The sequence below is a fragment of the Mustela putorius genome, unplaced genomic scaffold (assembly GCF_011764305.1).
Source record: "Mustela putorius furo isolate JIRA1106 unplaced genomic scaffold, ASM1176430v1.1 tig00003899_pilon_pilon_pilon, whole genome shotgun sequence".
Classification (NCBI taxonomy): Eukaryota; Metazoa; Chordata; class Mammalia; order Carnivora; family Mustelidae; genus Mustela; species Mustela putorius.
This window is the reverse complement of record NW_025422048.1, coordinates 16,190,741-16,204,177: the sequence shown is the minus strand read 5'-3', so window position 1 is coordinate 16,204,177 and position 13,437 is coordinate 16,190,741. Positions and strand designations below refer to the sequence as shown.

General features: G+C 39.3%; 1 protein-coding gene across 5 annotated transcripts in view; it reads left to right on the top strand.

The window, feature by feature from the left end:
• Positions 1–13,437, top strand: part of PABIR3 (PABIR family member 3) — a 69,660-nt gene that overhangs the window by 5,471 nt on the left and 50,752 nt on the right. For all 5 annotated transcript variants that reach the window (XM_004778403.3, XM_013048924.2, XM_013048923.2 and 2 more), the window contains exons 3-4: positions 2,757–2,832; positions 5,352–5,438. In XM_004778403.3, the coding sequence (XP_004778460.2) occupies positions 2,757–2,832; positions 5,352–5,438 (163 nt within the window). The remainder of the gene's footprint in view (positions 1–2,756; positions 2,833–5,351; positions 5,439–13,437) is intronic.

The following is a 13,437-nucleotide window of genomic DNA, read 5'->3' as shown; positions in this document are numbered from 1 at the left end:
AACATGGCCTTGCCCATTTGCTTCTTATTGTCCAGTGCCACTTTCCCACTATAGTGACAGACTTTAGTAGTTGGCACAGAGACTGGATATCCAACAAAGCCTCAAATATTTACTATCTGGCCCTTTGCAGAAGTTTGCTGACCATCTGTTTTATTAAATTCTTACAAACCTGGAAAGAGAATAGTGGCCATAGAGAATGGTTGCTTTGTCAATATAACTGACATAAACATATTACAGTTTAGATATTTAGAGCTGCTTATTGATCATTTGATGTGGAGCCTTGAACATGTGTCTAGTTATAGTGCCTTCACTTTTTCTAAGCTGTAGCACTTAACTCAGTTGTAGATATCACTAGGATTTTAGGAATTCATGTTGAATGACACCTACCAATTGAAATATATACTTCATCAATGATTTTTTTCAGTTATAGTCCTGTTAAAATCGACAGACAAAATTTTAGTGGAGAATATAATTGTGCCAGCCTTAAGAATTCCCCCCACAACATACAAAAAAGTGGAAATATGTAACTCATTAGTGTCCCTCCAGCTCTCTTATAAATGACTGCTAGAATCCATTCCTGTTCTTATAGGAGAAAATGACTGGAAAATGAAGTAAAACTTAGACCCATATATACACCTATGTGCTCATAAAATACTGAATAACTGCCTGTTACATACAAATGACCATGCTGCAAAGTTGTATCTCGACTCAGTAAGCTTTTAACTTAGTAGGGCAAATAAGTAATCAAAGGACTTAAATATATGATAGAGTAAGATCTAGGCTTAGGGACAGAAAGAAAGTGCTAGGGAGATTCGAAGAACGGAGTGAGAAATGACAGCAGGATTGGTGAGGAATAAGGAGAATGTTCTTGGAGAAGAAGCATGAGATGGGTGCTGAAGGATTGATAGGAGGCAGATGGGGAGAGGGGAGCTAGATAGCTCAGACAGCATTCCGAGTGTATGGAATAAGCTTGCAGACAGAAAAACAGATGTATTCCAGAGAGCTGGTCAACTCTGCCTGGATCACTGGCTCCCAGACATTCATCTGCTGACCAGTGCTGACCCCGAGTGAATTTTTCACCACCTATATTTTTTTTTAAAGTTAAGAGCAGAGTACTTAAATATGTTGTGATATAATTGGCCAATTGTCCTTTCCTGGGCAGGACTGTACTTTATCCTGAGATTGTCAGTTATAATTTTTTTAATACCAAATTGTCCTTTCATAAATGAAACAATGGTGTTGGTAGATGGTAGGATTTTTGTTTTAATGACCTTACTGGCAAAAGAAAGATAGTTAGCAACTCTATGTTTGTGCCAAGATTTTGTTTTGAAATTTTTCTAGTCCACGAAATCCAAAAGTCTAGAGCTAAATGGTGGTGGGCGTTGGATGTTGTAGTAAAGAATGGAACTCAGCTCATGATAAAGATTTACTGAAAGTTGTGAGCAGGTAGATTGCCATAGGGACAAAACCGAGATGAAGGGACAAATCAGACTATAGCAGAGTCTGTAGGAAAGTAAAAAGGCTTGGAATTGGTTTTTGGCAAGGAGCCTGTAAAGGATAAGATGGCTGTAAGAGGGGCACCTGGGTGGCTCAGTCATTAATCGTCTGCCTTCCGCTCAGGTCATGATCCCAGGGTCCTGAGATGAGCCCTGAGTTGGGCTCCCTGCTCAGCGGGAAACCTGCTTTTCCCTCTCCCACTCCCGCTGCTTGTGTTCCCTCTCTGGCTGTCTCTCTGTGTCAAATAAATAAATAAAATCTAATAAATAATAAAAATATGAATAATAAATAAATATATTAAAAATAAAATAAATAAAAAGATAGCTATAAGAGAGACCTAGCACCTGATTGGATATGGCAAAAAAAAAAAAAAAAAAGGAAGTGTTAACACTGTCTTCTTACCGTCATCAGGGAAACCTGGATGAAAACTACCTGGGAACTCTGTATTTTTGCAATGTCTTGTGTATCTTAAACTCCTTCAAAATAAAAAGTTAAAACAAAAACAAGACATAAAAAGGAAAAGACTTCTTCAGGGTCCCAAACTCAAATAGGGCCGAGGCACCATCGGAAGCTGAGGAAGACCAGACTCTGCTTCAGCATGCGACAGTTGCTTAGCTCCCGTCTGTTGTTGCCATGTGGGAATGTGGCCCAGTGTGGACACAGCTTGCAAATTCTCAACAGAAGCTAGAAATCTGGAATCTGGATTATCTGTGGGAAACCTCTCAGCATTTCGAGTGTGTGCAATGAACTTAAAAACATTTTAATACCGAAGAGATCAAACAAAACATATCTGTAAAAATCTCCGTTCTGGTGACCCCTGCTGCTGATTATCCCTCTTGTTCATGTGAAAACTTCAGAGTTGAGAGGGAATTGGGACTGCACATTGTAGCTTCAATCATAAATTTAAATCAGTTACAGGTTTATACAGAAAATGATGCATTTCCAAGGTTACGATAAATTATACTTCTTCTTGGTAGCATGATTAGCGGTAAAGTGGCATGCTTGAGAATTCCTTTCCTTACACGGAGATTTGTTTAGGCTCAGCCAACTAAGGCTTTGTGTGTGCACGTGTGTGTGGGTGTGCGTGTGTGCACTCGTGTGTGTGTGCATGCATGTGCGTTCTAATTTCTCCATCTGCACAGCTGTCTCCACAAAGAACCCATTTACATTAACGGCATTGCTGTTTAAGTATTTGAAATCTTATTTCTTAAAAAAAATTTTTTTGTAATGGATTTCAAATGCTTTCTTTTTCTTTGTAGTGATAACTCACAGGTGTTCCAAGCTGACATGGTAACTCCAAGAAATGACCCAACGCTTATGACACAACATTGTCTGGTAAGAAAATGCTTGTAGCAGCTTCACTGGCCAAGACTTGTGCTACTGGTCTTAACTAGTGGTCCTCATACTTGAGGATGCACCTGGAAGGCTTGTTAAAACAGACTGCTGGCCCTCGACCCCAGAGTTTCTGGTTCTGGGGGTCTGGGGCGGGGCCTGAGAATTTGCATTTCCAACAAGTTCCCAGTTTGAGCAACAGGGATCTAAACGTCACTGAAAGAAAAATAAATATGTTAACTACAGTTATGATTACTTTGCTGCAGCTGTGGCAGAATTAACTTTTAAATCCCATCTGGATTTAACATTGAGATTTGTTATTATGTATAAGACCATCTGGCTTCCAATTTTTAAAAGAACATTCTAATTTTGAGAGGAAAATTTGCAAGCTCTCCTAAGAGTAGTTTTTAGGCTTTTACTTCAACTTTTATCTCTCATTTATCTTGAATTGAAAATAAGGTTTGTTTTTCATGGTGTTATAATGTAATCTCTAAATTATAGCTCTTATCTACTAATTATCTTGTAAACATACGAAATATGCTTGTAGATCAGTAAACCAAAACGAACAAATGATTCACTATGTGAATCTTCTTATTAATGTGAAATTCATTTAAGATACAGCTAAGTATTTTGAAGTGTACGATTCAGGGGCATTTAGCGCATTTACAATGTTCAGTGACCACCTCTCTTTTCTTTCAAAAAGCAGACATCCTGGAGTGCCTGGGTGGCTTGGTCTGTTGAGCATCCGATCCTTGATTTTGGCTCAGGTCATGATCTCAGGGTCGTGAGATCCAGCCCCATGTCGCTCTGTGCTGGGCATGGAGCCTGCTTGAACTTCTCTCTCTGTCCTTCCCTCATCCTCCCCTCAAAAAAAGAAAAAAAAAAAAAAGAACACATCCTTGTCTTGTTCCCTAGGTGGAAAGCTTTCAGTCTTTTAACTTTGCGTATGATATTAGCTATAGGTTTTGTCAAATGCCCTTTATTGTGTTAGGGAAATACCTTTCCATTCCTACTTACTATTTTTATCATGAAAGCTTGTTGAATTGTTTCAAATACTTTCTGCATCTGTCGAGATGATAATGTGTTATTTTCCCCTCTGCTCTGTTAATATGATGCATTACATTGATTTTCTTATTTTGAACCACCTTTGCATTCCTGAGATCAATCCCACTTGGTTCTGTTGTATAATCCTTTTAATATACTGTTAGATTGGGCTTGCCATTATTTTGTTGAGAATTTTTCCATATGTATTCATAAGGGACATTTGTCCATAGTTTTCTTTTCTTATAATATCTTTGCTGGCTTTGGTATCAGGGTAATGCTGATCTCATAGAATGTGTTAGGAAATGTTCCTCTTCTGTTTTTGGAAGAGTTTGAGTAGGATTGGTATTGATTCTTCTTCAAATGTTTGGTGAAATTCACCAGTGAAGCCATATACGGCCCTAGACTTTTCTTTGTTGGGGGCATTTTGAAACAAATTCTCTCTGTACTTGTTTACAGATCTGTTGAAAAATCTCCTTTCTCTTAAGTCATTTTGGTAATTTGTGTGTTTTTTTAGGAGTTTGTCCATTTCTTCTAAATTATCTAATTTGTTGACATATAATTGTTCATAGATTTCTCTTACATGAATTTTTAGTGAAATATTATAGCTTGGAACCCATTTTAAAATATTGCCTCCTAATCTCAAAACTGGATATTTTCCAGGGTGCCTGGGTGGTGTAGTCAGTTAAGCATCTGACTCGGTTTCAGCTCATGTTGCGATCTTATGGATGGTGAGATTGAGCCCCACGCTAGCTCAGCTCTGTGCTCAGCATGGAGTCAGCTTGAAACTTTCTCTGCCTCTCTCTCTGCCCCTCCTCCACACTCACACATGCCCTCCTTCTCTCTCTAAAATAAATAAACCTTTTAAAATTTTATTTAAAAAAGAAACTGGATATTTTCTTCTTTGTAGAATGGTATCCAATATTATTTCCACAAAGGCAATATTATTCTGGGAAAAAGTTAGAATTGTTCATTAAACAGATCTTCCTTCTATTTACTTATTCATTTACTCATTCATTTAATGGTATTTATTGAGCACTTGCTTGTCTATCAAAGACCTCCATACCTAGTCATTCTTCTTTTCTACTCAGCCAATTCAACAATTTTTTTTTAAGCAATCTCCTATGTATTAGGCCCTAATCTAGTTGCCAAAGAGATCTAACCTAGTATGAGAGGCATAGGTAGGAAATGACCTCCCTTAGTTGAGATCTTACTGATATGTAGGAGTTCACTAGCTTGGGATGTGGGTCATAGGGACAGACAAGATATTTTTAAAAAGTTGGCATGTGTGAAGGCCTAGAAACAGAAGAGAGTATAGTACATTGAGAATAGAGTGTGTAGAGAATTTCAAAGAAGTGCATTCTAGCCAGTGTGGAAGTAGAGATGAAGTGGTGAGAGATGAGACTGGAGATGGGGATTAGTATAAGATCTTGTAGGGCCTTCCAAGTCATGCTAAAGATTTTTCGCTTTGTCCTCCTAAGGTCAATACAATGCCATTGAAGAGTTCCAAGTCTGTGATTGACATGACCGCATTTTCATCTTCAAAAGATTATTCTGGCTGCAAAGGGGTAAGTAGATTGGAACTGGGCAAAAGGAGATAGGAGATGATCGCAGAGGAGGCAAGTACAGTGACCCAGGCTATTGTTATGGCCGTGGACATGGAGAAGAGTGGGAGATTCATGAGATATTTGAAAGGTAGAATCAATTGCTGGTAGACTGGATGGAGGGTGGGCCGTGGTGGTGGCGAAGATGACTACTAGGCCTCTGACTTGGGCAACTGATGGGTCTGGCGAGGCCACAGAAGAGGGGTAACTTTGCCAAAAGAGTGGATTTAGAGGGGAAGATAAATTTAGTGTTGGACATGTTCAGTTTGAAGTTCTCTGAGATCTCTAGGTAGACATGTTAGTTATACTAGTTTGAAGTTCAGAATAACGGTCTGGGCTAGAGACATACATTTAGGCATCATCAGTAGATCCTTATTTAAAGCTATGGGAATGAATAATATGATTTATGGAGAGAGTAAAAAAGGAAAAAAAAAAGAGGCTACAGGAAATGGCTTTAAAGATCACTAGTAATACCATGAAAATACAAGGAAAATGTTAAGTCGTATGCTATCAAGTGGTCAAACATGATAAAAACCAAAATATGTCCCTTGAGTTACCCAAATGGAGATTACTAATGAATTTCTTATATTCAAAAACAAGTTCTTTGGAGAGAGGGGTGGGGTGAGATGAAGCCGGATTGGATTGGGCTGAAGAATGCCTGAGAAGTGGGGGCCTCTAAGTGGCGTCATACAGACCAGCTTGGTTATTCACTTGCACATTACCCTTTCTATGCCTTAATTTCCTCTTCTGCAAGATGGGAATGTGAGTACATTAATCAGTGCAAAATATCTCAAAAAAACTGGAAGAAAAAGAGAAAAACTGAAGAGCACATAGCACAACAGTGTGAATATACTTGACACCACTGCACTGGTGCATTTAAACATGGTTAACATGGTACATTTTATGTTATGTGTATCTTACGATAGTCTAGAGAAAAAAAAAATGCAGGACGCCTGGGTGGCTCAGTTGGTTGAGCATCTGCCTTCAACTCGGGTCGTAATGCCGGGGTCCTGGGATCAAGCCCAGCATTGAGCTCCCTGCTTATCAGAGTGCCTCCTTCTCCCTCTCCCTCTTCCTGCTCATATGCTCTCGCTCTTACAAAAAAAAAATTTAAAAATGCTTACAGCATATAAAAATCAGCATAAGGCACTCAGCACTGTATTGACACATACTAAGTACTCAATAAGTACTAGATGTTTAATTAGCAATAGTACATATAGAGCGCAAACATGTACCTGACAATTTTTTAAATGCATAATTTTCCTTAGGAATTCTAGGCTCTTAATTGGCATAAGGTTCAATTTAATATAAGACATGTTTCAAAAAAACCATCTTGCAGAACGGTTGTGTTTGGCAGAACTGATGTCATTCACACTGACTTGATGATGGGAGTTTCAAGATTTAATGGTTTAGCTTGCTGTAACAGTGTAATGCATAAGCTTTTTTTTCTTTTAAAGATTTCATTTATTTATTTCACGGTGAGAGACACAGCAAGTGAGGGACACAAACAGGGAGAGTGGGAGAGGGAGAGCAGGCTTCTCGCCTAGCAGGGAGCCTGATGCAGGGCTCGATCCCAGGACCCTGGGATCACAACCTAAGCCAAAGGCAGAAGCTTAATTACTGAGCCACCCAGGCACCCCTTAGGCTTTTATTTTGTTTGAAATATCACTTCGTTATTATTCTAAGACTTACGTAGGTTGTTACTTGCTTTCGGGATAAATAAGCTGAATTGTCTGTGAGAATGACATGGTAATTAGAGTGCTTTCAGCAGAAGTAACAAAATCCCGATATATCCCATTACAAAATAGAAATTGTTTTGGAAAAAATGCACATACGGTTGAGTAATAACATGAATCCTAAGTGTAAGGGTGCTTTCCCCATACTAGACTGTCCTTAAAATTGGTGCCGCAGGAACCCAGAGTTCATAGAGACAGCAAGTAGAATGGTGGTTGCCAGAGGCTGGGACTGGGGGTGGTATGAGAGTGATTTAATGGGTATAGGATTTTGGTTTTGCAAGATGAAAAGAGTTCTGGAGATTGGTTGCACGGCAGTATGAATATACTTAACACTACTGAACTGTACACTTAAGATGGTTAATATGGCAAATTTTATGTGTATTTTATCACAATTTTTTTAAAAAATCAGGACTGCTTTTCGTGTATTTCAATATGGGTAAAAGTGTTTTAGAAAAAAAAATGCAGTGGTAGAGGTCATTGAAGAACCACGGGAGCCATTTAACATGCAGATAAAGATGCACATTTCCAGTCCTTGTAAAAATCTGCTCTCTCACAATTATTTTCTTAATTAAGCTCCAGTAGTTCCCTCCACACTCTCAAAAAATCACTCCACCTCACTTCTGATGAGCAGAAACCCAAAGTCCTCTTCTGATCGTAGGGACCGTGCCTTCCCCTGACTATCTCTTCTCTGTGTTTCCTAAGAACTCCAGGGTTGGTGTGCCTGTTCCCCACTCTTCCACTAGGAGTTCTCTTCCTGGCACCTCTGTTGAATTTGGGGCAGCCACATCTCTTCTCCATCTCCACCCCCTCCTACTCCAAGAAAAGCAGGAGAAATGTTTCTTCTTCCTGGCAGAAATGATTGTGCTCTTCTTGAACACTTTATCCCTTTTAATTTTATGGCTACCGATATTTATCTGATTAGGTTTTGCTTTTCATGTGGCAACTACAAACTAAACTTAAATTACAGCCCACCCAGTAGTAAGTGTGTGATACATTCCTGGCCCTGCTTTATGCTCCATCCCGCTGGCCTACATTCAGTTCATGTTCAGGGTCAGTCATTGCAGGAACTAGACAGAGGCATTGAGAAACATAGCGTACAGCTCCTGTTCTGGATTTGCTAAGTGCTTTAGCTCTAGTAAGTACAGAAGGAATGGGTTAAAAATAGCAAACATAGTAAAGTTAAACTTGTTTTCAAAGAATTTAAGGTCTTTACAGTATTAGTTTTCTGTGGTTTCTCCTTTAAATGGAACTAAGCTTGATCTTTCCCTTCTTAATTCCTTCAGTGAGGATAATGCTTGGGAATCTGCTTCACCCAGCGCACTCCCCAATGCCCCCCACTCCTCCCTAGCCCCATGCCCTCCTTCCTTGGTGCGGTTTCTCTTGCTTCCTCCCAAGAACTCCTCTCCGCTCCTAGAGTGTGATAAACAGGCGCAATGAGAATTTTACATAAAAGACACCAGTGAGGTTTATTGATGTCTCAGAAGTGCTTTCTTTCTATTTTAATACTTGATTTCATGTAGAAAAACTATCTAGGGATGCCTCAGTCAGTTAAGCGTCTGCCTTTGGCTCAGGTCGTGACTCCGGGGTCTTGGGATCAAGTTCTGCATCTGGCCTCTTGCTCAGCTGGGAGCCTGCTTCTCTCTCTGCCTCTGCCTGCTGCTCCTCCTGCTTGTGCGGTCTCTGTCTCTCTGACAAATAAAGAAATTAAAATCTTCAAAAATATATTTTAAAAAGTTATCTAAGGTAATTCCCTTGCAAACACCACCTGTAGTGCTTAACCTGTGGGAGATTGTCTTCCAGAAGCCTTCTTTTCTCCAACTAATTTTCCATGTTATTCCTAAAAAATCAGCCAAGTTCAATATTTAATCTACATTTTATGGCTTATGAGTCTATAGCTCAAGTTCAAATCCTACCCTCCCCAGACATTTCACACTACATTCCTGTTGATCTCATCAATTTTAGTCAGGCAGTCCTCTCAGGATTTCCTAGATAACATTTTTTAAAAATAATTTTTAAAAATTTTTTATAAACATATAATGTATTATTAGCCCCAGGGGTACAGGTCTGTGAATCGCCAGGTTTACAGACTTCACAGCACTCATCATAGCACATACCCTCCCCCATGTCCGTAACCCCACCACCCTCTCCCTACCCCCCTCCCCCTGGCCACCCTCAGTTTGTTTTGTGAGATTAAGAGTGTCTTATGGTTTGTCTCCCTCCAGATCCCATCTTGCTTCATTTATTCTTTTCCTACCCCACAACCCCCCCATGTTGCATCTGCACTTCCTCATATCAGGGAGATCATATGATAGTTGTCTTTCTCCGATTGACTTATTTCGCTAAGCATAATACCCTTTAGTTCCATCCACGTTGTCACAAATGACAAGATTTCATTTCTTTTGATGGCTGCATAGTATTTCATTTTATGTATGTGTGTGTGTGTATGTATATATATATACCACTTCTTCTTTATCCATTCATCTGTTGATGGACATCTAGGTTCTTTCCATAGTTTGGTTATTGTGGACATTGCTGCTATAAACATTAGGGTGCATGTGCCCCTTTGGATCACTACATTTGTATCTTTAGGGTAAATACCCAATAGTGCAATTGCTGGGTCATAGGGTAGTTCTATTTTCAACTTTTTGAGGAGCCTCCATGCTGTTTTCCAGAGTGGTTGCACCGGCTTGCATTCCCACCAACAGTGTAGGAGGGGTCCCCTTTCTCTGCATCCTTGCCATCATCTGTCATTTCCTGACTTGTTAATTTTAGCCATTCTGACTGGTGTGAGGTGGTATCTCATTGTGGTTTTGATTTGTATTTCCCTGATGCCGAGTGATGTGGAGCACTTTTTCATGTGTCTGTTGGCCATCTGGATGTCTTCTTTGCAGAAATGTCTGTTCATGTCCTCTGCTCCTTTCTTGATTGGATTATTTGTTCTTTGGGTGTTGAGTTTGCTAAGCTATTTATAGATTTTGGATACTAGCCCTTTATCTGATATGTCATTTGCAAATATCTTCTCCCATTCTGTCATTTGTCTTTTGGTTTTGTTTACTGTTTCCTTTGCTGTGCAAAAGCTTTTGATCTTGATGAATTCCCAGTAGTTCATTTTTGCCCTTGCTTCCCTTGCCTTTGGTGATGTTCCTAGGAAGAAGTTGCTATGGCTTAGGTCAAAGAGGTTGCTGCATGTGGTCTCCTCAAGGATTTTGATGGATTCCTGTCTCACATTGAGGTCCTTTGTCCATTTTGAGTCTGTTTTTGTGTGTGGTGTAAGGAAATGGTCCAGTTTCATTTTTCTGCATGTGGCTGTCCAATTTTCCCAACACCATTTGTTTAAGAGGCTGTCTTTTTTCCATTGGACATTCTTTCCTGCTTTGTCGAAGATTAGTTGACCATAGAGTTGAGGGTCTATTTCTGGGTTCTCTATTCTGTTCCATTGATCTATGTGTCTGTTTTTGTGCCAGTACCATACTGTCTTGATGATGACAGCTTTGTAATAGACCTTGAAGTCCAGAATTGTGATGCCACCAACTTTGGCTTTCTTTTTCAATATTCTTTTGGCTATTCGAGGTCTTTTCTGGTTCCATATAAATTTTAAGATTATTTGTTCCATTTCTTTGAAAAAAAATGGATGGGATTTTGATAGGGATTTCATTAAATGTGTAGATGGCTTTTGGTAGCATAGACATTTTCACAATATTTGTTCTTCCAATCCATGAGCATGGAACATTTTTCCATTTCTTTGTGTCTTCCTCAATTTCCTTTGTGAGTACTTTATAGTTTTCTGGGTATAGATTCTATGCCTCTTTGGTTAGGTTTATTCTAGGTATCCTATGGGTTTGGGTGTTATTGTAAATGGGATTGACTCCTTAATTTCTCCTTCTTCTGTCTTGTTGTTGGTGTAAAGAAATGCAACTGATTTCTGTGCATTGATTTTATATCCTGACACTTTACTGAATTCCTATACAAGTTCTAGCAGATTTGGAGTGGAGTCAAGATAACGTTTTCCAATAGGAAATTCTAAAACTTTACCTAAAACTAACCAGTTCCTTCCCATCCCTTAGATTTCAATTAAAGATAATCTCTTCCAGGAAGTCTTTCATAGTTAGTTTGGGACAGTTTGCCACACCATGCAATTCTCTTCTTTTGTTTTTTATAACATGTCATCATGATATAGCTAAAGTACCATCATTTCTTTTTATAGAGCATATGTATATATTGAAGTTCAGGTTAGCATGTCTTTGCAATTAGAATGTTTCACATTTTATATGGTGAACTTCTGGGTTTGAATGATAACATCATGAGCATCAGTAGCATGACTTAGATTTATTAAAATTCTGTGTGTTTGAAAGATGTGAGTGTGTGTGTGTGTGTGTGTGTGTGTGTATTTGATTTTTTTTTTCCAGGGAAAACCTATATTTTTCAGATTTGGTGCATGTCACTGTATAACAGCTTCTCAGTGATCAATGCTAATAAAGGGAAGCATTGGGGGAAATATCCCAAACTGTGGATAAATCACAATATTTTCTACTTGCTTTGGAAAATAGATTATTTTTATTAGCATGCTTTAAGAATGGCTGTACAATTTTTTTTAATTAGTAATAATATCTAATGTTGGAGAGGTAGAAGAAAATTGATATTCTCATACACTGCTAGAAAGTAGATTTGTGGGGCACCTGGGTGGCTCAGTGGGTTAAACCTCTGCCTTCGGCTCAGGTCATGATCCCAGCGTCCTGGGATTGAGCCCCGCATCGATTGGGCTCTCTGCTCAGTGGGGAGCCTGCTTCTGCCTCTCTCTCTGCCTGCCTCTCTGTCTCCTTGTGACCTCTCTCTCTCTCTCTCTGTCAAATAAATAAATGAATAAATCTTTAAAAAAAAAAGGAAAGAAAGTAAATTTGTATAAGCTTTCTGGAATGCGATTTGGCAATGCATATCAATAGCACTGTGACTCAGAAATTCCATCTCTGTGAATTTCTCCTAAAGAACTCATTAAGGATATGTGCAAAGATTAGCTTTAAAGTTGTTATCATAGTGGGCGCCTGGGTGGCTCAGTGGGTTAAGCCGCTGCCTTCAGCTCAGGTCATGATCTCAGGGTCCTGGGATCGAGTCCCGCATCGGGCTCTCTGCTCAGCAGGGAGCCTGCTTCCCTCTCTCTCTCTCTCTCTGCCTGCCTCTCCGACTACTTGTGATTTCTCTCTGTCACATAAATAAATAAATAAATCTTTAAAAAAAAAAGTTGTTATCATAGTATTATGAGTGAGCAAAAAAATGTGGCAACAATATGAATGGTTAGGGATAGATGAAGTGAATGAGCTTTCATTATCCGTGTTTGAATCCAGTTCTGGCAACTACTAGCTCTATGCACTTGAATAAGTTGCCTAATTTCTCTGGCCCCCAGTTTTCTAATCTTTAAAGTGGGGATAATAGGGACGCCTGAGTGGCTCATTCGGTTAAGCTGCTGAAGTTGGCTCAGGCCATGATCCCAGGGTCCTGGGATCGAGTTCTGCATTGGGCTCCCTACTCAGCAGGGAACCTGCTTCTCCTTCTCCCTCTGCCTGCCACTCTGCCTGCTGTGTGTGCGCGATCTCTCTCTCTCTCTGACAAATAAATAAATAAATAAAATCTTTTTTAAAAATAAAATAAAATGGGGGCAATAATAATGGCTACATCATGGGGTTGTGAGAATTGAGTGAGATAAGACATGCTGGGCACATAATTAATGCGTGCTTCTTACTATGGTACATTCAGATGATATAATATTCAACCTTGAAAAATGATGTTGCAGGTGGGGTGCCTGGCTGACTCAGTCGATAGAGCATATGACTCTTAATCTCAGGGTCATGAGTTCAAGCCCCACATTTGGTGTACAGCTTACTTATAATAAAATATAAAAAAATCAAAATAAAAATGGTGTTGCAGGTAAATTTTAACATGGAGCTATATGTGGAATGTATGAAGTTATTTTTGTTTTGTTTCTACAGTAAAAATTCAGTTTATTTATCTGTTTATAACACAATACACAGGAAGCAAAGTGTTTCACATCATAGATTTCACTTTCAACTCCTTGAACTGTCATTTCTTTTGCTAAAAGGAGAGACTAGTGGGGAAAGCCAGGCAATGCCTAGGCAAGTAAAATAAAGTTGGGTTGAGGGGCAATGCTGATGCCATCCTCACGGGGATGGACACGAGGGGCTGTTTGTAGCAAGCTGATTTTCTAGAACTGGTGG